The 23,761-nt window shown below is 35.9% G+C and overlaps 1 protein-coding gene and 2 long non-coding RNA genes across 3 annotated transcripts in view; 1 reads left to right on the plus strand and 2 right to left on the minus strand.

The window, feature by feature from the left end:
* The first annotated feature begins 1,607 nt into the window (after positions 1–1,607).
* LOC125237894 (ethanolaminephosphotransferase 1-like) overlaps positions 1,608–23,761 on the plus strand; it is a 32,145-nt gene continuing 9,991 nt past the window's right edge. Inside the window, exons 1-8 of the mRNA XM_048145132.1 lie at positions 1,608–1,807; positions 2,694–2,762; positions 15,383–15,596; positions 17,012–17,165; positions 19,022–19,130; positions 20,112–20,269; positions 21,771–21,948; positions 23,306–23,482. Coding sequence (XP_048001089.1) covers positions 1,751–1,807; positions 2,694–2,762; positions 15,383–15,596; positions 17,012–17,165; positions 19,022–19,130; positions 20,112–20,269; positions 21,771–21,948; positions 23,306–23,482 — 1,116 coding nt within the window. The 5' untranslated portion in view covers positions 1,608–1,750. The remainder of the gene's footprint in view (positions 1,808–2,693; positions 2,763–15,382; positions 15,597–17,011; positions 17,166–19,021; positions 19,131–20,111; positions 20,270–21,770; positions 21,949–23,305; positions 23,483–23,761) is intronic.
* LOC125237895 lies at positions 9,042–11,018 on the minus strand. Its single transcript, XR_007178381.1, has 4 exons — positions 10,738–11,018; positions 10,072–10,149; positions 9,812–9,938; positions 9,042–9,423 (listed from the first exon to the last, which is right to left on the minus strand). It is a non-coding gene; the product is annotated as an uncharacterized LOC125237895 (long non-coding RNA).
* LOC125237896 lies at positions 11,275–11,900 on the minus strand. Its single transcript, XR_007178382.1, has 2 exons — positions 11,755–11,900; positions 11,275–11,353 (listed from the first exon to the last, which is right to left on the minus strand). It is a non-coding gene; the product is annotated as an uncharacterized LOC125237896 (long non-coding RNA).

A 23,761-nucleotide genomic window follows, 5' to 3' on the forward strand; every position in this document is an offset into this window, starting at 1 on the left:
TTACATTACAGCCGCTGATTTCACAATGCGTTTAAACGACTTGTTTATCTTATCCTCGATATTTTACTTTGTCAATGAAATTTATATCTATTCACGTAAACAATAATGTTCAAATAGACATTCTAGAATCTTAGGACAATATTGAAGAACTTTATTTCTTTTAGAAAAGATCTATATTGCATTAAATTGAAACACATGTTATTAAAATGTTAGTAACCTTATCGGAATTATAGATAATACGCACTTACGGATTCGCTGAAATATCGTAGATTAAGTAAACTCGCTCTGATAAGAGATAATACGTGACACCGATGGCGTCATTCAATAAATGAAAGTGGAAGAAGCATACATATACTTACTACTAGATAAAATTACATTTAAGATACTTGGATGATTCATTTGATTCATAACTTCCATAACGGATCTTTATTATGAAATATGAATATGAGTAAAGATGCAGCACGTTTTTGACCGGAAGCTGGTTATTTCTCCGACCATTTAATCCGCTTTGACTTTGGTGACAAGATTCTTTAAGTAAGTAACTAGAAGTCGTGGATCTCAGAAACGAAAAGTCAAAGCGTTTAAAGGAAAATAGAGTTTCTGAGTGTACCAATGGCCTGTAGATATTTAAGTTATACTTACACACAAGGCATACTTAATCCGGTTAATCCGGTACCATCATGAATACCGAAAATATAAATTTTATGTCGGCTTCTGAAGGCCTACTGTGAATAGAATACCCATCTTTCGCATACCCATTTGCGCATCTTTCTCTGTCACCTTTATCTGTGACCCCAATTTATTTAAAAATGGTTATAAAGCTCATATAGCTGCGTAGGAATTATTATGGTTCCAACAAATTAACGTCCCTTTGCGTGCGCTACCTCAGACAAGATAATCACTTAATTTGTGACAACCCTAAATATTCGAAAGGGATAGTGACATGCACTAGAAAAGGACAAGACGAATCGATACGGAACCTTTTTCGATCCGATTCTTTTTACAAACCAAGGTAAATTCCCGCCAAAGCTAAAAACTAAACAGTACCTTGATGTTGCTACATCTAATAAAACATAACTGGGCGTAAAAAAATAAAAGATCAACTATTTGTTCGTAATCAACTTTGAAATATGCATTGTAAAAATAATAATTATAATCCGGACCTAGATATATTAATCTAAAATGGTCAAGTACTGGTACAATTTTTGGTTGTTCAACATGAACATTATGTAAAAACATCTCGTGAATGGATACTTTAGAGGGTGCGCCCACGGGCGACTTTTCGAAGCGACTTTTTTGTCGCGACTGGTATGAAGGTGCGCTCACGAAGCGACGCAACTTTTCATACAAATACGTAAAGTCCACGAGCAACTTTGTCGCCCGTGGGCGCGCACCCTTACCTAAACAGGAAGTCACTCCGTTTCCAATTACGTAAAACTGACGCAGCGCGAAAGCTCTTTCATTCCTGTGATTCTATTGGCCGACTGGAAGTTGAGCTGTCAAACGTTATCAATGATTGGTTAAACCACGTTGTAGGTGTCATGACTGTCATCATCTCATGTCAGTTACGTCAGTTGTATTGTATGTACTGTGCGAAATGCGCACGGTCGATTATTATCAAACTCAGCGTTACTGATTTACAAATTAAAATCTAAAGTATGGCGTGAATACTTTAGATAAATTAAATTAAGCTCCACCGCTTATAGATTAGTATTTTCAGTTTATATATAAGTGATGTAAAGGCGTGAAAATGTTCAATTACAAGTATTTGAGTAAGGACCACTTGGAGGGTTTCGATAATTATAAGGTAAGAAATTCATTTTATTATGCGGGATATTTCTGTTCCATAGTGTCAGCTATTGCCTGATTTATGTGTTTCCAAATATTGATTACTTACATAACCTTAAAATAACTAGTTACTCGCTTCGCATGACGCCGTACATTAAAACTGGTAATTAATTAGTCTAAACGTGTTTTAACAATTATTATTCCGAATAATCTTGTTATTGACACACAATATATAGTTCTTATTTAATATCCAATAAAATTCTTTTGTTTTTCAACATTATTTTTTATTGAATATAATACATTTCAATTTACAAATAACTCAACGAAATTCATTACCTTTTTGTACAGAGTGAAATAGGCTTTTATTAACAATGTTTTATAAGAACTAAGAGATGAAGGTAAATAATAGGGAAAATCTTTTAAGCAATCAAATTTTTTGTGCAATAAAGTTTAAATAAAATAATAAACCACCTAATGAAATTGAAGTGAAAAATACATGGCATAAAGTTTTTACCTACTCCTATAAAACAATTTCTGATTGATTACATATGTAGTCCTCAAAATACCATCTCACCTAGTGATGTGCAAGTTGCCGGAAACTTTCCAAAAAAATCTTAAATTTCTTGAAAAATTCACGAAACTTTCACGAAAAATAAAGGGAATTCAAATTTATGAAATGGAAAGTTTCCATCCATACAAAGTATGGAAAGTTTCCCAAGTTTTCCTATGTGAAAATTTCAGAATTTTGGAAACTTTCCGTTGGCATATCAGTAATCTCATCATATACTAAGTTTGGTTACTGAAAGGGGTCTAAAAATGGTCATATAGCTTGGGTATCTTCTTTTAGCTGAACAGTAAGAAAAGTAATATAATATTATTATACATCAAATTTTATTTATTTCCAGTATATGGCGATAGACACAAGCCCCCTCAGTGTCTATGTGATGCACCCGTTTTGGAACAAAGTGGTTGAGGTAAGGATCAACATATAAAATACTAGCTAGTTAGAAAGAGACAAAAAGTAGCCCATGTCACTCTCCATCCCTTCAACTATCTCCACCTAAAAAATCACGTCAATTCGTCGCTCCGTTTTGCCGTGAAAGACGGACAAACAAACAGACACACACACTTTACCATTTATAATATTAGTATGGATTAACTGTACTTTGGCTTTTTTTTTTTTTCATTATTGTCTACTGTATTTTAACTATGAGGTATTCTAGAAGACAGTACAGTTGCCAGTTTAAAAAAAAATATAAAATGATAGAATGCTACATATGAGTTATTATAGCATTGGAAAACCTTAGCTTGTTACTCACAAGTAAATTAAATTATTTTATGTTAAATATTGTTATTTGCAATATTTGTTTTGCGAGCCATAGAAAAATTGTATAATCGTTAGTTAAGAGATCTATTTGCAAAAACAATCTCTACTCGAAATATGCATCATCTATACTTACTTATAGCTATAATTTTAATAATAATTCCTTATTTTCTGCTCTCATGCATTTTACATTATATTTGTCCTTGATACATTCAGCATTGAGAATTTTAATGATTTATTTTTGATAAGGTAGATGAATTGCAAATTAGCGTGGAGAAATTTTTGAACGAATTCATTGTTAAATTCGCCATGCACTTTTGCAGCTACGTACTACAGTATATACATTGTTATATCACTTGCAAATTGTACTACATTTTTGAAAATTTGAATGAAAATGCATGCATACCATGTGTCTGTGTGGCATGACCCATAATAACCTAACCACAAAATTAAAATTTTGAAAAAACCCCCGACTGCGACATAGTGAACCGATTTTCATGAAATATGGCTAAGAACACTCCCGACTAACTCAGGTTTCAGACTAAAAAAACTAAATCTAAATCGGTTCATCCGTTCGGGAGCTACGATGCCACAGACAGACACACACACAGACAAACAGACAGACAGACAGACAGACAGACACGTCAAACTTATAACACCGTCGTTTTTGCGTCGGGGGTTAAAAACAATTTCTACTCAAAATATGCATTATCTATACTTATAGCTATAATTTTAATAATAATTCCTATTTTCTGCTCTCATACATTTTACATATTTGTCCTTGATACATTCAGCATTGAGAATTTTAATGATTTATTTTTGATAAGGTAGATGAGTTGCAAATTAGCGTGGAGACATTTTTGAACGAATTCATTGTTAAATTTGCCATGCACTTTTGCAGCTACATACTACATTGTTATATCACTTGAAAATTGTACTACATTTTTGAAAATTTGAATGAAAATGCATGCATGAAAATGCTATAAGTATGAGTTTTACTCATACTTATAGCAATCTTTTCAACTCTAAGCTTGTAGTATTCCGAAAACAAGTCATGGAAATTCTCAGCCAAAAATCATCATCACCATTATGTACATACATACATACATACATACAATCACGCCTGTATCCCATAAAGGGGTAGGCAGAGCACATGAAACTACTTAAAGTCGCCGTCAATAGAACTTGTGAACAATGTAAACAAACCTTGTTGTCAAAATGTATTTAATTTGCATTCTAACTCATCAGGTACTGGCTAAATCCATGTGTTATTTAATAAATTCATATCACATTATGATCCTCAACCTTTAAAATAATAAAATTGTGCTAAAGTATTGATATTTTATGTAATGGTTTGTTTACATTGTTGACAATTTCTATTGACAGCGATTTTAAGTTTCAGGGCCACTCTTTGCAAATAAGGGGTTAAAAGAAAAAAACCAAACTGTGGCATTGCAGTGACAGGTGGCCAGCCTCTCGCCTACGCCACAATTTAACCCATATCCCATAGTCGCCTTCTACGACACCCACGGGAAGAAAGGGGGTGGTGAAATTCTTAACCCGTCACCACACAGGAGACCGTCACACCATTATGTTAAGTTTGGTTTCTATTTTATTTTATTATATGTGTCTCATTTGTTCTCTAATGTTTTTTTTATTTTATTATTTATTAATTTATTGTGTTTTATTGTGTACCTAATTCAGTGTAGCTTTAGTATAAGCTGTAAATAGTTATAGTTTTCGTTCCTTACATGTGTTTATTTCATGCTGCGCATACATGTTTTGGGTGGCATTCTAACTTAAAACCTATGTGTATACTATTTTATATCATGTTGTAAATGTCAGCTGTTTTGTGTGCCTAATAAATAAATTAAAAAAAAAAAAATCTCATTTCGTCATTTTGTGAGCGAGTTTAGTAAAACCTCCCACTTTCTTGATTGCTATAAAGCCCCTGTGTCAGTTTATTCATATAAAGATACAAGCAAATCTCGTCCTTATGGTTAGCGACAAAGTGGGGCGTTTTACTAAACACTATCATCACATCTTTATTCAATTCTAATCCAACTTAAAATAAAAATGCAATCCAAAATTTATGCAATGAACTATGACCACAGTTATTGATTCATTCTATACCTAGCTTGCAGACAAACATATAACAAGATTACAGGCACCCAAAAAATATTCCTATCCTAGACCACTCTATAACCATGTCAAATTGACAAGCAGTAAGAGATTTCTTACAATCTGATCAGGGTTCGAGGATATATATCAATGGATATATATCAAGATATATATCCGATATATGAAAATGAAAAAAATTAAAAATATTTATTGTAGATAAGTAGGTAAACCTAAGTAAGCTAAACCTAAGTATTACATTTGTACGGGCTACAATCTACGAGTATGTTAATATATAACTTATCCCAAAGTGAAATGCAACCAATGGTTTCATTGGTCTCAGCACTAGGCAAGCCTGTATCGCGGAGGCCAGTACTATAATGTGGTACAGATAAAATAGGGTTGGTCGGTTGTTACACTTATATATCGGATATATATCCAGCTAGGATCGACGATATATATCAATGCATATAAATATCCGATATATATCTTTTTTTTAATAAATATTTCAATTCAAAAATGGTTTTGAAAAATGTAACATTGTTAAAAAACTAGTTTTTTGTGTTTGTTACTGTTTTTATACAAAATTTTATGTTTTTTTGTACATTTTTCCTTATTTAAAGTAGTATTCATAAATAACGCAACAAAAAAATTGGTTGACGTACATGATACTCTGTTAGGGCACAGCAAAAATTCTTACATACTTAGGTTCGTTACATTACTTATATTATATTAATATTTTTAAAAGTGGAAAATGTCTGCCTTGGGTGAGACTTGAACTCACGGCCTCTGGACCCTCTCTGGGCCTCTGGAAGGCAGACGTTTTCCACTTTTAAAAATTTATTCTAAGCCTAGTGGCATCGATTGCAGACATTTATGCTAATCAGAAGTTAAAATTAATATTTTTATCAATTATTTGGGTCTTTAGTTTAAATATTTATCTTCCACCGGAAGATGTAGTCATAAATTAATTTTCTAAGTGTTAACTGTCTGGCTGGAGATCGTTATCACGCGATATCCTTATCAATATGGTCCGATGCGCGTCACGTATTTGTAAGAATAAGAATACATCTGTATTTAGCGTACGCAAATATAGATAATGAATGAACACTGCCTAGTCGAAGTGACATCAATCGTTGACGTTACGCGCTCAAAACGCAGTCTGGCTCTGTCACGCCACTACAGAAGAGTGATATGAAATGAAATGAAATATTTATTTTCCAAGTAGGCATATTACAATGCGCTTATGAACGTCAAATAAAGCTACGCCGGCTCTAACCCTACGCCTCAGCCTCGAGAAGATTTCAGTCCCCCCTCAGTTGGAGGGGGGTATCCACTATGGGACCGGCAAGAAACTCGGCGGGCCACTTCTTTTCAAAACATTACAATTTACCTGTATAATTAACATGCATTAAAAAACAAGATACATTAAGCAAAAGTCAATGGAACAAAACTCTATGGAAATTCATTTCAATAAATTATACAAAGTACAAAGCTACTATGATTAATAAGAGATGTTAGAGATGTATAGAGTCTCTTAATGTTGGTATTGATAGGGAGAGCTGGCTACGATACGCTTACGAAACGCAATCGATTGTGTTGGCTAGATACTCAGAAATTCAAGGCTTGTGTGTATATGTATAGGATTTAGGACCTGTGCTTAAGGAAATTTACAAGAATTCATATAGATTCACCTGTCCTGTTTATGAGTACTCAATTTTCTCGATTGATAGATAGATAGATAGATAGATAATCATTTATTCATCACACAAGGTAATAGGTACATTTAAAATATACATGGTGTACAAAATATCTATACTACTAACAAGTGTGACTAGTCTATAATTTAAAAATTAATAATTGCATTTCATTATTTTCACATTAATATTTCATAAAATTCACTAATGGTATACACAGTCTTGCTGCGCTGTCTGCGCGGGCTTGTCTGTGCTGAACCATTATGAAATAAAATACAAAATGATAATGATTAGAATTTTAGCCAAAATTCTTATCATTTATAAGGCCATGAGCTGGCTTATCGGAATTATTAAATTTAATAACATATTAATTGGAATGAGTTAGGAAATCGTCACTACTTTGAAAAAATCTCGTATCTCACACTCTAAAAAAAATTTGTTTGCTCCTATCAATATTTTGATCGTCGTAGTCAAGCATCTTGATTCCATACGAGCCTGATAAGATCTTAGACAAATGGAATAAGGTAATTTTGATTGCTCTTACTTTTGCGACGTAACTGAGACAATTAAGATCTTGTTCAATAATTACATGAAAAATAATTAGGCGAACTAAATTACCTTAGTAAGTTCAACTAAGCACTTGATAATTATTATCATGATACGTAACTGTATCAACTAACGCAAACCAGTTAGTTCAACTATGACGTTGCTCAATATTAACATGGAGAATGATTGTATTAATTATTTGACCTAAATAAATTCAACTAAGAACATGATTACATCTACTTACGAACCTTGTGAGTCTGAACTAAGATATTGGTCAATTTGAATATTAATTGTTTAATCAATTCAACTAAGACATCTGTCAATATTAACATGAAGCATTACTGTATTAACTATTTAATCCGAATAAGTTCAACTAAGAACATGATTACATCTACTTACGCACCTTGTGAGACTGAACTAAGATATTTTTCTATTTGAACATGAATTGTTTAATCGATTCAACCAAGATGTAGGTCAATATTAACATGAGGCATTACTGTAGTAACCATTAAAACCAAATAAGTTCAATTAAGGACATGATTACATCGATATACACACTTTGTGAGAGTGAACTATGATATTGTTCAATTTGAATCTTTGTTTTGTTATACATTTCAACTGAGAAGCTTGTTCAGTACTATCATTCATGTTCAATTGTACTATGACTTACTTTGTCTCATTTACTAAGACAACAACCCCTTATTGATAATTGTCATAAAACACCACGGGACTGAATTAGACAAATTATGTTTTATACCTATTTACAAATACATACGTTAACTTGACAGATAACATAAAACGATTCATATCTAATTCAGGCTGGTGATGCGTTTATGAATAACGCCATAAATAAAACAAAAGTTATAAAAAAATGACATTTATTCATAATATACTTGGCACCTACTACTACTACCTACTTAGAATAAATAGTTTTTTCTTGCGGCGGTTATCACATCACAGCTAACCTAACAACTTACAAGTTCAATGGAGGAAGAAATCGAAATTTTAAAAACATGGGAGTTGGAGAACTTAAGACGCTACAGGAGCGAAAATGCTAAAATGGAAAGGAGCCCCCCTTTCAATTTGGGAATTCAAATTTAATATACAAGTGTTATTAACTAGATTTATCGAAAAAAAATGTCCATTAAGAACTCAGTTAAAAAATATTGCGAAAAAAATCTTTAAAATCGAGGTTCCGCTCTCGACTGTTTCCCCCTTCAAAATTAAGTCAATCGTAACTAAATTTGAGAATCTGAATAACAATGAAATAATCAGTGTCGGACCGTTCAGTTTTTGTGGCTAATTGTTACCAATTTTGAATACCACACCTTTTTTACGCCATAATCAATAACACCGTTTTTGAAAATTTTCGATGGGCTCTAGCGTCTTTAAAAATAAGAATCTCAAAAAATCAAAACGGTCCGACACAGATAAAAATTATTATAATCTGTCTTGAAAAAAATCATTGCTGTATCTTGAAAAACCAGGGAGGAAATAGTCGAGAGCGTTTGTATGGAGAATAGATCACTCCTGTATCGTCTTAATACCAGAGTTCACCAGTAAGTACAATGTATTATATTTTCATTGTATTATATATTTTGTAGCACGTATCTACTGCGTTCATAATGGACTGTCTTTCATAGATTATCGATCTGCTGACAACAACTAGAAATGATTCGATTTTTTCAAGAGACTCACCCACAACAATTATGTATGGCTGGCATGACAATCCTATTTTTTGAAGTGTGGCTATGCGAAGTTCGATGGTCTGGCTAATTTCTACACTAGAGCGGATATGCTTTATGAAACCTTCCCTTACTTCCATTTTACTGGGCTTCCAATTTTGACTTGCACCGGAACCTCGCTTCTTCTTTTGGCGGACTGCCGCAGTGTTCAGCAAAAATGGAATGGTGAGAAATCCGGCTATATTCGTTGTTTCCTCATAGGGCGCTATAAAAATGGGACTAGTTAGTAAAATATTATTACAAACGATATAATATAAGGAAAGATCAATGCGGGTAAGTGAACAGTGGGGCAACTGAAACGAGCCACGAAGGGCACGAAGGTTAAACATACTTTGCCACCGAGTGAAATACAAAATTTTACACTACACCGACACAAACAAAATATTAACTGTAAAACATCTAACTAAATCAAATCTATCAAGCTTGAGACATCCAGTTAAAATTTGTATGAAATTTCTTTGCACTCTTGTGGACAAAATGCAGTTTTGCTATCTGTTTTTGAAGACTAAAGAGAGCCTTTGCCAGTCGGTGTGGTGAAACTAACTATTTTAACATAGACAACATCTGCTTTATCAATTTTATCATATACTTACAATTGGTAAGTGCAGTAAGTTCGACTTTTTGTATTTCAGCTGTTCCTGAAGATTTATTTTCATTGATGGAAAATTTATAAACAAATTGTCCTAGTAAATTTCATGTGCTTTTGAAGTCGTTAAGCCGCTGGAATGATAAAACAAACAATTAAAAACAAAAAGTAAAAAGAAACGAATGCAGTATTCAGTTATACATATAATAATTATTTTAAAGTTACATAGTAAAAAGTGACTTAGCTAGTTAATGTTATTATATTTACCAAAGAATATCCTTGTGGTTTTTTGAGAGCAGAATATTTTCAAAATAGTGATGCAGAGTCCAATGACTTTTCCACAATCTGAAAAATATTTAGAAACTTTACTTTTCATTTGCCTCTTTAATTAATATAATTATAATACAATTAATTACAGTCATAACCTATACACTCACAGTATAATGTATCATAATAATAAATAAATTAATTAATGTAATAGGACATTCTTACACAGATTGACTGGGTCCCACAGTAAGCTCAAGAAGGCTTGTGATGTGGGTACTCAGACAACGATATAATTAATAAACAAATAATTATATAAATAAAAAACATCCATGACTCAGGATTTTCAGGAACATACCTGTGCTCATCACACAAATAAATGTCCTTACCGGGATTTGAACCCAGAACTGCGGCTTAGTAGGGACGGTCACTTAGTCACTACTCGCTAGGCCAGCCCGGTATCTTGCCTAACAATGCAGTTATATTAAAAATATTATTGTGATAAGATGAGTATGTTACTTCAAAAATGGTTGGAATAAAATCTCTCTCTGGTATGTTGGTCTGCCTATGCAGTATTCATTTATTGAATTGAAATTCTTATAATGTTTTTTACAATAAAATACAGAACCTCCTCCTTCTAGGTAAAGAAGTCTGTTAGAAACTGCTTACCCTGGAATTATAACTGGGCTCTGCTTTCTTCTCAGCAATTGCAGATGGCACATTTTCCTTTTCCGAGGACAAGTTTTCCTTTTCTGAAGTTTCTATAACTATTAGGTCTGTGCTTATGTTAAACTCAGAAAAATCCATCAGGGTCTGGAAATGAATGATACAATTAATATCACATACCATACTACAAAATTATGAACAGCGTGGAAAAATATTTGGCCCTAGAGGAACCGTATTACATCTTTTTTTAACTCAAAGTTAATATTTTTCAATATTGCTACAATATCTATAATTGGGGGGCCATTATGCTAGCAGACAAGATTTAAAAAGTAAAATTCCAAAGACGGCGTCCGTGAGACTTGGATCGCCCGTAGGACAGGGGAATTGCCCCGGAATTCGAATTCCGAACGTCAACGCGTTCTGTGAAACGACCTACTGCTAATTTGGAATTACACATAACCTAAGTGACAATTTGACAAGGTTTTTAAAGAATGTACAATTTACCGTTGGTGGACAAAAGGCGAGCGGAGAGCAGTTTTGCACTTATTTCAACACCCGGGCACGCTGGGCGTCGCCTATTACCATCGGAACATGGTTTTATTAGCGTCCGATTCCGGGGCTGGAAAATATGCAACGCTTTGTTAGAAACTATCCAACTATAAGAAAATACACAACAGAATCACTATCAAAACTCACTCAAACGGGCGATTGCGCCCGATTTTGACTCGGGCTAAAGATCCCCTCGCAATTCTCTCCCTGGCAAAAATAATTCCGGTCTCTCTCATTTTGACGGAACTATAGTTACCATACCAAGTCTAAATCGGCTCGCGCCGCGAAAGCACATGCCGGACGTTCAACGAAAATTGAGCCAACTTAAATGTGTATTTTATAGACAAGAAATTTAAATGTGTATTATTACGAGATTGCATCCATTATCGGCCGGGGCCGCAGCCCAGCAAGCTATTGGCCTCGTGTCATTAGCAACTTGACTAAATAATGAAAAAAATACATTGTACTTACTGGTGAATTTTCGTATTAAGTTCTCCAACTCCCATGTTTTTAAAGATTCGATCACTTACTCCATTGAACTTGTAAGTTGTTAGATCTGTGATGTGATAGATAACCGCAAAAAAATTAACACAAGACGCGTTGACAAATCACTTCGGCGTCAGTGTTACCAACTCCGATTTTGAAAAACGCTAGGCTAATGTATAGAAGATGTCTAAAATACGTTAACATTTTTTTTTAAATGAGTCTACCTCGAATTAAAGGCATAAAGGTACTTAAAATAAATGATTAAAAATAATTCATAAATGATTAAAAATAATTCAGTACCTATCTAAAATTGAAATGCCGTCAAATGATACCTAATGTGCAGTAAAATTCACCTTTGTTATTTGGTTACGAGTCTATTGTTTTTTAGCAATAAATTTGATGGAATTTTTATTTTAACTAATAGATAGTAATCAATAGTAAAGTAATCAATAGTAAATTACGATACAAGTGCGAAAAATGGGAAATTTGAAACGAGTTGTGATTAAAACACGAACGAAGAGAGTTTTTTAAATCGACAGGAGTAGTGAATTACCTATAATACTTATTCTATTCGTACATGTATCGTACAACGTTTTACAATACATACCATAATTATGTAATAGTACATTACGATACAAGTGCGAAAAGGTGGAAGTTCGAAACGAGTGGCAATAAATTAAAACACAACAGAAGGGAGTGTTCTAAATCAACACGAGTTACGAATTTCCTTTTCGCACGTGTATGGTACGACGTTTTTCAGTACAGATGGTCCTCCGAAGTTTCGACCTGACAAGAAATGAATCACTTTTCACACTAGTGCGTAAAAAACGCAACATCTGTACTGAAAACTATATTATAAGTCAATAAAAATATATATTAGCCCCAGTGTCAATATATTGTAAGTAATATATTATATGTTGCCCGTGTGGTGACGGGTTAAGAATTTCACAACCCCTTTCTTCCCGTGGGTGTCGTAGAAGGCGACTGTGGGATACCTATGGGTTAAATTGTGGCGTAGGCGAGAGGCTGGCAACCTGTCACTGCAATGTCACAGTTTCGTTTTCTTTCAATCCCTTATTTGCCAAGAGTGGCACTGAAACGAGTAGATTCATGTGCTACCCCTTCATGGGATACAGGCGTGATTGTATGTATGTATGTATGTATATTATAAGTCATAATTTATTGATTATTTCTCCTCATTTCCTCGCAAATTAGGACAAATTAAATAAATATACTAAAGCAATCTAAGCCTTGGAATGCTTGAATTTTCTGCCTTAACATGTACCTATATAATTATATGCTTAAAATCCTTGCACTTTAAGATGAAGCCTCACGCGCCACGCCGAGTCACGTGATCACGCGTATATATATAGCGTAACCGAAATTGCTCTAGTGTGGCTTCACCCTTTAGGGCTTCTAGATAGAACTTGCTACAGGCTCTGCGCTGCTTTATCCGGCACTGCGTCTGAGCTGAGCCAATTATAGCATTTTTTCTGGGAAGGGGTGGATCCGTTCCTGACTTGGATACTCATGAAGAATACAAAACTGAACCCATATCGAGTCCGGCTATGCTAACGCTGCAGCGTTTTTGATAACAGTGTGCAAGCGTTATTGCGATTATTAAATAACTTTAACGATTCTGACAACACTTTCATAGTGGGCTATCAAATATGAAAAGCATGGTTAGCTTAATAGGATCAGCATGGCAATCCGTAAATAACTCACCCTTCCATTTATTTTGAAAATTGTTATATTACATCGACGTCCGCCACACACGAAAATTCATAATAAAATTGAATACCATTATGGCGATGACAAATATGGTTGCTTTCAAGTTGATGCCTTAGACCAAATATGTAAAAATATGTGCCCAATGCTAAATAAAAATTTTCGATGAAAGAGCCGTGAAAATATCCCAGATCTGGTATATTTTATTCCGAGTTGGCAACACTCGCACGCGCTGCGGGAGGGGCGCGGGCGGAAGGCGGATGTACAAACGCTTACCCCTACTATTCACTTGATTGATCAGATTACCAATTATTTAATTTGTTTATTATGATAATAGATTTAACAATTCATTCTTAGTAGAACTCAATTCATTTCGTAATTGATACAACAATTTGATCATAATGGGATTGAGAAATGAATCTTCGTTGTTTCAAAATTTTATATGTCTAGAACTATTGACATACTTATCTGTCTTAAAGAATTAGTTGAGGATTGAAGCAATCTAGATTTAGTTTATGTCAAATACCAAGTCTTATTTGAATCAACAAAGACAAAATAATCAAATTAAGCATGAAAATGCTTAAAACCATTAACATACTTATTTGTTTTAATGAATTAGTTCAGGATTGAATGTACCTACACGTTTAGTTGTTTCAAATACCTAATCTTATTTGAACCAACAGACAAAATAATCAAATCAACTATGAAAATGTTTAAAACCATTAACATACTTATCTGTTTTAATGAATTCGATCAGGATTGAATCTACCTATGTTTAGTTGTTTCAAATACCTAATCTTATTTGAATCAACAAAGATAAAATAATCAAATTTACTATAAAAATGTTCAGAACTATTAACATACTTATCTGTTTTAATGAACTAGTTCAGGATTGAATCAACCTATGTTACATAGTTTTGCCTAACAAGTTAATAATTGATTCAAGGTGTTCATTGGTTAGGAATAACAAAACACCTAAGTTATTAGTTCAATCATACATTCCTTTATTGTTTTAGTAATCAGCTTTATTTGAATTGTATAAGATCGTAATTGTAGTGATTAACTTAACGTCAACTAAGAGAAAACTGCTCTTAGTTGGCCTTCATTTTTTAGAGTGCACGCTGCTCCTCAAAGTTAAAACGCAGTAAGTCTATATGCATTCCATACATACTTTTACTACAATTTTCTTTTCATTGACATACGAAGATACAAGTTTTTAGGGTTCCGTAGTCAACTAGGAACCCTTATAGTTTCGCCATGTCTGTCTGTCCGTCCGTCCGTCCGCGGATAATCTCAGTAACCGTAAGCACTAGAAAGTTGAAATTTGGTACCAATATGTATATCAATCACGCCAACAAAGTGCAAAAATAAAAAATGGAAAAAAATGTTTTATTAGGGTACCCCCCCTACATGTAAAGTGGGGGCTGATATTTTTTTTCATTCCAACCCCAACGTGTGATATATTGTTGGATAGGTATTTAAAAATGAATAAGGGTTTACTAAGATCGATTTTTGATAATATTTATATTTTCGGAAATAATCGCTCCTAAAGGAAAAAAAAGTGCGCCCCCCCCCTCACCCCTCTAACTTTTGAACCATATGTTTAAAAAATATGACAAAAATCACAAAAGTAGAACTTTATAAAGACTTTCTAGGAAAATTGTTTTGAACTTGATAGGTTCAGTAGTTTTTGAGAAAAATACGAAAAACTACGGAACCCTGAGCGTGGCCCGACACGCTCTTGGCCGGTTTTTTTAAAAGTAGTGACGAAATGAGTTTTGTTAGTTTTCTATTTATGTTACTTAATTCAACATAATTTCCTAAATGATAAATTCAAACACGAACATTTTATATACGGTTTAGACATACATACTTTTTTTTCCAGTTGGTACCCCGCTGGGTGGCCCCGAACCTGCTAACATTCCTCGGGTTCCTCCTGACCGTCCTGGACTTCGTTCTACTCTCGTACTACGACTACTCGTACACGGCCGCCAGCGCACGGAACGAAACCATAGTGGAACTGAGCCAGCGCCCTGAGGTCATACCGCAGACGCTGTGGTACTTCCTAGCTGTGTTCCTGTTCCTGGCTTATACTTTAGGTGAGTACTGGCTAAAAGTAGCTTATACGATGAGGTAGCACACAATCAAACTCTTAAACAAAGGATACTATAGACTAGACAGCCAAATAATAATACCACTACGAACGAGATGGTCACATACAAATTATAATAAGAGTGACAGAGAGCAAAATGTTATTTTTTGTCTTTGTCATAGTTTCACTTTTCCGCCGCTGCCACAAACGAGTTTGTGGCAAACAATAAGGACGTGACTTGTCAAGCTTATTATCCGCCCAAATTACGTAGGTTGTGTATGGTAAACTGTCAGCCATTTTTAAAGTGATTCTTAAATTCGCTCCATTATTCTATATCTGTCCCTTACGGGTGTACCCTTGCGTCAAGTCTATAGTATCCTTCGTCTGAGATCAAACTAGATAATAGAAAACAATAGTGGAACTGTGGTACTGAGCCAGCGCCACAGAATATATAATAATACAAACTAGTACAGAAGGCTCACTCCTTTGATGTTCACAAAATGCCGCTATTCTAAATTCTTACCTACATTAACAAACGAAGCGCTATTGCGTCGCGCGAAGGTCGTCACCACTGAATGGGCCGCGAACTGTACTTGTAGCGCGGCGATAAAATCGAGCCGCCCCTGCCAGCGCCCTGAGATCATACCGCAGACACTGTGGTACTTCCTAGCTGTGTTCCTGTTCCTGGCTTATACTTTAGGTGAGTTTTTTTTTAGTTTACCAGTCAGACAATCTGGTTGGGTTGAAAGAAGATTACTATAGCTAAGAAAGCGGCTCAGGCAAGAGTTGGACAATCTATTTATAACCTAACCACAAAATAAAAATTTTGAAAAAACCCCCGACCGCGACATAATAGACCGATTTTCATGAAACATGGCTAAGAACACTCCCGACTTACTCAGCTTTTAGAAAAAAAAAATATCCAAATCGGTTCATCCGTTCGGGAGCTACGATGCCACAGACAGACACACACACAGACAGACAGACAGACACACACGTAAAACTTATAAACCCCGTCGTTTTTGCGTCGGGGGTTAAAAACGAGACTACTTTTAGTGGAATTGAACTAGCATCCCGCAGACTCTGTGGTACTTCCTAGCTGTGTTTCTGTTCCTGGCTTATACATTAGGTTAGTAGTTCACAGTGGCGGCTGGTGAAAATTTCTGCTAGGAAATATTTAGCAAAAAAGAAACCTACTTTAACATTATTTGTATATGAGTGAAATATGACAGGCCGACTGTTCGCGTTTTTGACAGGAGGTAAACTGAGGTAACCGAGAGGGGGTGGGCGGCACTTTCAGCGGGGAGCGGGAGTGGCCATACTGTACGATAGTACTCTTTCTTATACTGTGCTATAATATAATAAACACAGAATGTCCTGTGGTTATAAAATTTAGACATTAATATCTTAATTGAATTCCAGATGGCATCGATGGCAAGCAAGCCCGCCGCACGCAGACGTCGGGCCCTCTGGGAGAACTATTCGACCACGGCCTGGACTCCTATTCAGTATTCTTCATCCCGGCCTGTCTTTACTCCATCTTTGGGTGTATGGACTACTCTGTCAAGCCTATCAGGTAAATATTAAGCCAGTTATTCCTATAAAAACTTATAAGTCAAAATCACTACAGGTCAATCCATAAGAGCTGGTAATTTTTTAAATAGATAGAGTGATTCGGAGCCGGAAGCCGGGGCGGGTCGCTAAACCGATAAAGAAACTAAATATTGTGAGTGTGTTTAGTAAAATGTCCCACTTTGTCGGTTACCTTTAAGGTGAGATTTACTTGTATCTTTATATGAATAAACTAACAAAGCGGCTTTATAGCAATCGACAAAGTGGGACGTTTTCCCGTACACACTCACATTATGTGAGTTTGTTTATTAAAAAGTCTTACTTTGTCGCTTGCCATAAAAACGAGATTTGCTTGTATGTACATATCTTTATATGAATAAACTGACAAAGCAGCTTTATAGCAATCGACAGTTTTACTAAATACACTCACATGATAATTACCGTTTTTATGGGCTTGTTGCAAGCGCGGATCCAGCTTCGTGCCCAGGGGGGGGTCACGTGGTAAAGGCCCGGGGCCCCAGGGGGGGGGGGGTCACGTGATCTATTTGTATGGCCAACCTAGGCTTGGCTAGGTTTTTTGTATTGTCTGGCCCGCCTGACACACAGACCTCAGGACCTTTGGGTGAACTATTCGATCACGGTCTGGACTCCTATTCCCTCTTCTTCATCCCGGCCTGTCTTTACTCCATCTTTGGTTGTATGGATTACTCTGTCAAGCCTATCAGGTAAATATCGTCACTACTTTAAAAAAAACTTGTATCTTCGTCTGTCAATGAAAAGAAAATTGTAGTAAGTATGTATGGAATGCATATAGACTTACTGCGTTTTAACTTTGAGGAGCAGCGTGAGATACGAGATTTTTTCAAAGTAGTGAAGTAAGCCCCTGGTTTTAGTGTCACGTGGACCGACCGCACGGAGCAATCCGCACGACTAATTTGTATGAAGTTGATGTCGTCCGCGTAGGGTTTCAAAAAAACGGGTTTTTTTTCTGGCTTAAAAAAAACATGAAAAAAACAGTTTTTTTCTGGAGTATGTTTTTTTTCTAAAGTACGAAATCTCAAAATTTGCAAAGCAGTTAATACTTTTATACGGTTTTTTGGACTTTATGTTAACTAATAAACGAATTTCATTTAATAACTTTAATTTCTGGTTTTATAAAAGTAACATTTACGAAATCTGTAGTTAGTAGTTATCGCTATTTACTGTTGGCGACACCACCGCCTATCCACGCTCCACGCATCGGGGATTCCCCAGTAAACGTTTTTATAATCAATGTTAATCGAATTACAAAAAATAAAACCGCCTTCAAAAAAAAGCGTGTTACAAAACACGGAGAAACTAAAAAGCCAAAAATAATAAACCTTCGAATTCAGATTTCTTATCGGATTGCAATAATCTAAACATCCAAATTATAAACAAATCAATTATTTTTGTAGTCGGTACCAGACCTGTTCGTCGCCTTGCTATTTTCTGTTTGCCCTACCCAACCATACGCAGGCTGGTCCCGACTCCAAAAATAATTAATTTGTTAAAAAAAAAAAAAAAGAAACATTCAGTCGAATTGAGAACCTCCTCCTTTTTTGAAGTCGGTTAAAAATGTACGTTATTGTTATTGAAACGTTACAAATCACGAAAAACCATTATTGTCGTATTATTTGGTCATCTAAAAAAAAAAACATATTTAGAAAAAAACAATGGTGCTCGGTTTTTTTCTCATGTTTTTTTTCTTCATAATTCTGAAAAAAAAACATTTGGTTTTTTGGTCCTTTTTATTTCACCATACCAACAAAATTGTTATAACGTATGACAATATGTCATGTGTCCTACTCATTCTCGATAACATAGAACCACTTGTTCCAGAATGTACTACATAATGTGGAACATCCTCCTCAACTTCTACCTGAGCCATTGGGAGAAGTACAACACGGGCGTGCTTTTCCTACCCTGGGGGTATGACTTCAGTATGTGGGTGAGTACTTAAGCACAGTATAATAAAGAGTACTATCGTACAGTATGGCCACCTCTCGGTTACCTCACAAAAACCACCTGTCATAAACGCGAACAGTCGACCTGTCATATGTCACTCATACAAGCATGGTAAGCGTTCACCTACACGAGCTTAGAATGTGTGCTAGGAACGCGCCTCCTTCATATATTTGATCGCCTGTGTCCGAGGTGTGACTTAAGTACATAATCTGGTAAAAAGAGTAAATAGCCTAACCACAAAATTAAGATTTTGAAAAAACCCTCGACGTAGTGGACCGATTTTCATGAAACATGGCTAAGAACACTCCCGACTAACTCGGCTTTCAGACAAAAAAACTAAATCTGAATCGGTTCATCCGTTCGGGAGACACACACACACACAGAGAGACAGAGACGTCAACTTATAACACCCCATCGTTTTTGCGTCGGGGGTTAAAAAAAAGGCAACTTTGTAGTGTCATCCCTTTCAAATCAATATTGTGTAAGAAAACGAGACAATACGTTTACGATATTAACACTTATTAATTTGTAATCTTTTTTGTCAGGTTGTATTTTATTTTAGGATTAAATTTAAATAAAATTTACTCCTTTTTCCCGGCCCCACAAAACTACACGGTTATCACAAAAAAAAATCGAGTCCAGCTTTGAACAATATAACACAATGGCAATATAACACAAAATGAATATCATATGATTATCCTACCTATATGTACAATATACGTGACGCACGTCAAAATCGGCTGCCCAGAAAAAAAATATCGAAGAAAGTTCAAATTTCGTTTTTTTTTTTAATTACTAAACTATAAAGTTTTGGGAGCTGAAATCTGGCATACTCGATACTAATACAAAGACGAATCAATAAAAAAAAATTCAAGCCAAAACTCGCCGGGGGCAGATTCACTTAGCTTATCCTGGCATGGCCTTCGTTAGAAGCCCAGCTAATGATGAATATTTCCTCCTTCAGGCGTCGACGATGTTCTTCCTGTGGACGGGGCACGCGGGCACGGGCTGGTACAAGCGCCACCTGGCGGGCGGCTACACGCTCGCGGACGGGTTCGAGTGCCTGGTGTACGCCACCGGCGTGTTCACTAACCTGCCTGTGGCGCTCTACAATACCTACCAGTGAGTGTTACTTGATGCGACAGATATCCGGTCTGGACGGATACCGAATAGTAGCGCTACCGGAGTCTTCACCAACCTGCCCGTGGCGCTCTACAACACACACCATCACTTGTAGCAACGGCTATCCGGCCACTATCCGGTATCCGGCCAAACACCGGATAGTAGTGTAGTGTCCGGATGGTCCGGCCGAATATCGATTAGTATCGTAGTACCAGGCCGGATACCGGATAGCAGCATAGGATTTGGCCGGATACCGAATAGTGCTTTTACTTAGGTAATTTTGACCAAATCTTAAACCGGACGTTCGGTGCGATAGCTGAATATTCGGTATCCGGTCTAACCAATATCCGTTGTATATTTTGATTACTTGCTCATAGTACGGTAAAACACTCACCTCGTTCAGTCGACTATGTTCTTCCTGTGGACGGGTGCAAGCGCCACCTGACGGGTTCGAGTTCACCAACCTGCCCGTGGCGCTCTACAATACCTACCAGTGAGTATTTGTAGATGCAACGGATATCCGGTATCCGGCCTAATAGCGCTACTGGAGTCGTCACTAACCTGCCCGTGGCGCTCTACAACACACCAGTGAGTATCTATATCTATAGCTTCTAGTAGACCGGGCCATTAGGGCGAGGGCCTCCAAACTGCAGCCCGCGGACACGCCTACAGTAGACCTACGAGAGCACCCCTTCTCAGGAAAAAACGAAAAAAAATGATAATGACCAGCGTAAAAAATTCTAAGGAACAATAAGGCCCTGAGGCAAAATAGTTTGAAGCATTAAGCTATTTTCAGTTTGTGGTTCGTTTTCAGAGCGGGATGGAGGTTTTTTTTTTTTGTCGAAATGTAATGTGTAAATAAATAAATAAATATTATAAGACATTGTTACACAGATTGAGTGAGGCCCACGGTAAGCTCAAGAAGGCTTGTGTTGTGGGTACTCAGACAACGATATATATAATATATAAATACTTATATGCATAGAAAACATCCATGACTCAGGAACAAATATCTGTGTGTAAAGTGTTGGATTTTTTCCTATGTTTTACTCGCATACAAAGTTATTCTAGCACTGGACATTGAAAGTATTATGCCTTAATTTTATAAACTACTACACATATTTTTATCTTCAATTATGTATCCCTTGCACATATTTTTAAAAAGGGATCATAATAAGAAATAAAAGATAAACGTTTTTCTCATCGAAAAATCCTCCTCGACGCTTTTTCACTTCCGAGCAGATTCTTGGCATTCTTGCTATAAGTTTGTGTAGCGTTTCTTGGCTAATGGATTTCCACTCGTATTGCAGTATCTCCCATAGAGCTGTTGCAGATGTCGGACATTGTCTTCGGACTCTACGGTCGAGTTCATCCCATAAAAGTCCGATCGGGTTAAGGTCTGGGGATTGCGGTGGCCAAATCATATTTTTTAGCACACCTTGGCGTTCTTTATTGACTGTGTACAACCATTTCTTATTTCTTCATTTTTTTTAAATTCCAGATCATACAAACTCCGCACTGGCAAGATGCGCTCCTTCACCGAAGCCCTAAGACCTCTCTGGTCGCTACTCTCAGTATTCCTAGTATGCAGTATTTGGGTCCACTACTCTCAACGATTACCGGAGTATGACCCTAGGATGCTGTTCCTACTCATCGGAACACTGTTCAGCAATCTTGCTGTAAGTACACCTCCAAACAATGATATCGGCTCACCTCGTAGCTTCAACCATTGGTCAAGTTAAATCTTAAATAGGGATGACGACTACATTAAAAAAATGGCATTCTGTTTAGTCCGTCAGTTAAATCGTCCAAAAATACTGAACACATATTTTTCGCTTTTTCTAATTAAGAGGGCTTTCGTGTTAAAAAATAGTGAAATCGCAACAGAGCGCTCGATCATACCGTGTGTGGTATCAAATTAAAGGGCTTTTCGAGCAGTTTATAAATATATATCACATTATAGGACTTTTTCTACTTGGTCTAACAAAATATGAGAAAATGTCCAAAAGTGGTAATAATTGTACCGGTGAAGGCTCGTTTTCAAAAAATTGGCAAAAATCAATAATAGCAATTTATAATCACTAAGGCATAACAGCAATTTAAGTAAACGTTGCAGATTAATTTAGTACAAAACTTACTTCGATGTGATGTAGATTTTCAAAGAAATTGTCACTTAATTTTAGGTAATTTCTGAAAAAAATTGAATTCGCCTTAGGCTAGTTTACTCTTTTTCAAAAACTTAAAATAAAAATCTAGTCTGAAATGATTGTGGTACAGGATATACGAATTATAAATTTACCCGTTTTAATATTCAAAATTGTCCAAATTTTACAAATAAGATCGACTGATTCAGCTCTATACGTGCGTTTTTCTAAACGTGCATTAGAGAAAAATTCATAATTAATTTAGTGAGTTAGTTTACAAAAATCCAGTCTTATAAAAATCAAGATAATAAGATGCTCTAACTGGAACTTGAATTGAATAAATCTATTGGATAACGGAAAGTGTAGTATTTCACCGACTAAAACTATCAATTTTACATTCTTTTGACGTTTTTTTTGAAGCAGCCTTAATGAAAAAATACAAAGATATAGAGCATCAAAGTTCCTGAGTAGGGGCTTGTGACGTCACTTCTAAGTGAAAATTGAACCTAGGTACAATTTTCACTTAGAAGTGACGCCTAGGCGTGACGTCACGCGAAACTTCAACGCACTGTTCCGTCGTCACTTTTCGTTTACGAGAAAAAAGAAAAAATACGTGTCTAAAATTCTTTGATAATTAACTGACGGACTAATTAGTTTTTTTTAGTCGTCTCGCCTATTGCAATACATACATTTCATAAAAAAACTGTTGAGGTTTTCCGACCGACATAGAACTATGATTTTTTGAGGCTGCAGCCACAAGGAGGCCAAAACATCAACGAAAAAATTCTTAGTTATTACTTTAGGCTCATTTTAAAAATATCGACGTGTAAATGTAGTACTGGTACTATTTTAAGTAGTTACTATTCTTAAAAAAACCTTTTGTGTGTTCCAGTGTCGTCTAATAGTCAGTCAGATGTCGAACCAGCGTTGCGACGCGGTCAACTGGCTTCTATACCCACTGGTGTTGTGCGCCGCAGTGGGTCTCATTACTCCACAACACGAGCTAACTGCATTCTACGGCGTTACTGTGCTTGCTGTGTTGGCGCACATACATTATGGCGCTTGTGTGGTACGTATGTCACTAGTAACTGGTTGCTATGGTAACGGAGTGATCCCACTGGTGTGCGCCGCAGCGGGTCTCATTACTCCACAACACGAGCTAACTGCATTCTACGGCGTTACTGTGCTTGCTGTGTTGGCGCACATACATTATGGCGCTTGTGTGGTACGTATTATTTATTTATTTATTAGTAAAAACATGTTTACATGACATTACAGTAAAACCAATGCGTCACGAAACTTAGATAACAAAAAAGAGAGAAAATATAAAAATTTTACCTTCCAATAA

This window comes from Leguminivora glycinivorella, chromosome 22 (assembly GCF_023078275.1).
Source record: "Leguminivora glycinivorella isolate SPB_JAAS2020 chromosome 22, LegGlyc_1.1, whole genome shotgun sequence".
Lineage (NCBI taxonomy): Eukaryota > Metazoa > Arthropoda > Insecta > Lepidoptera > Tortricidae > Leguminivora > Leguminivora glycinivorella.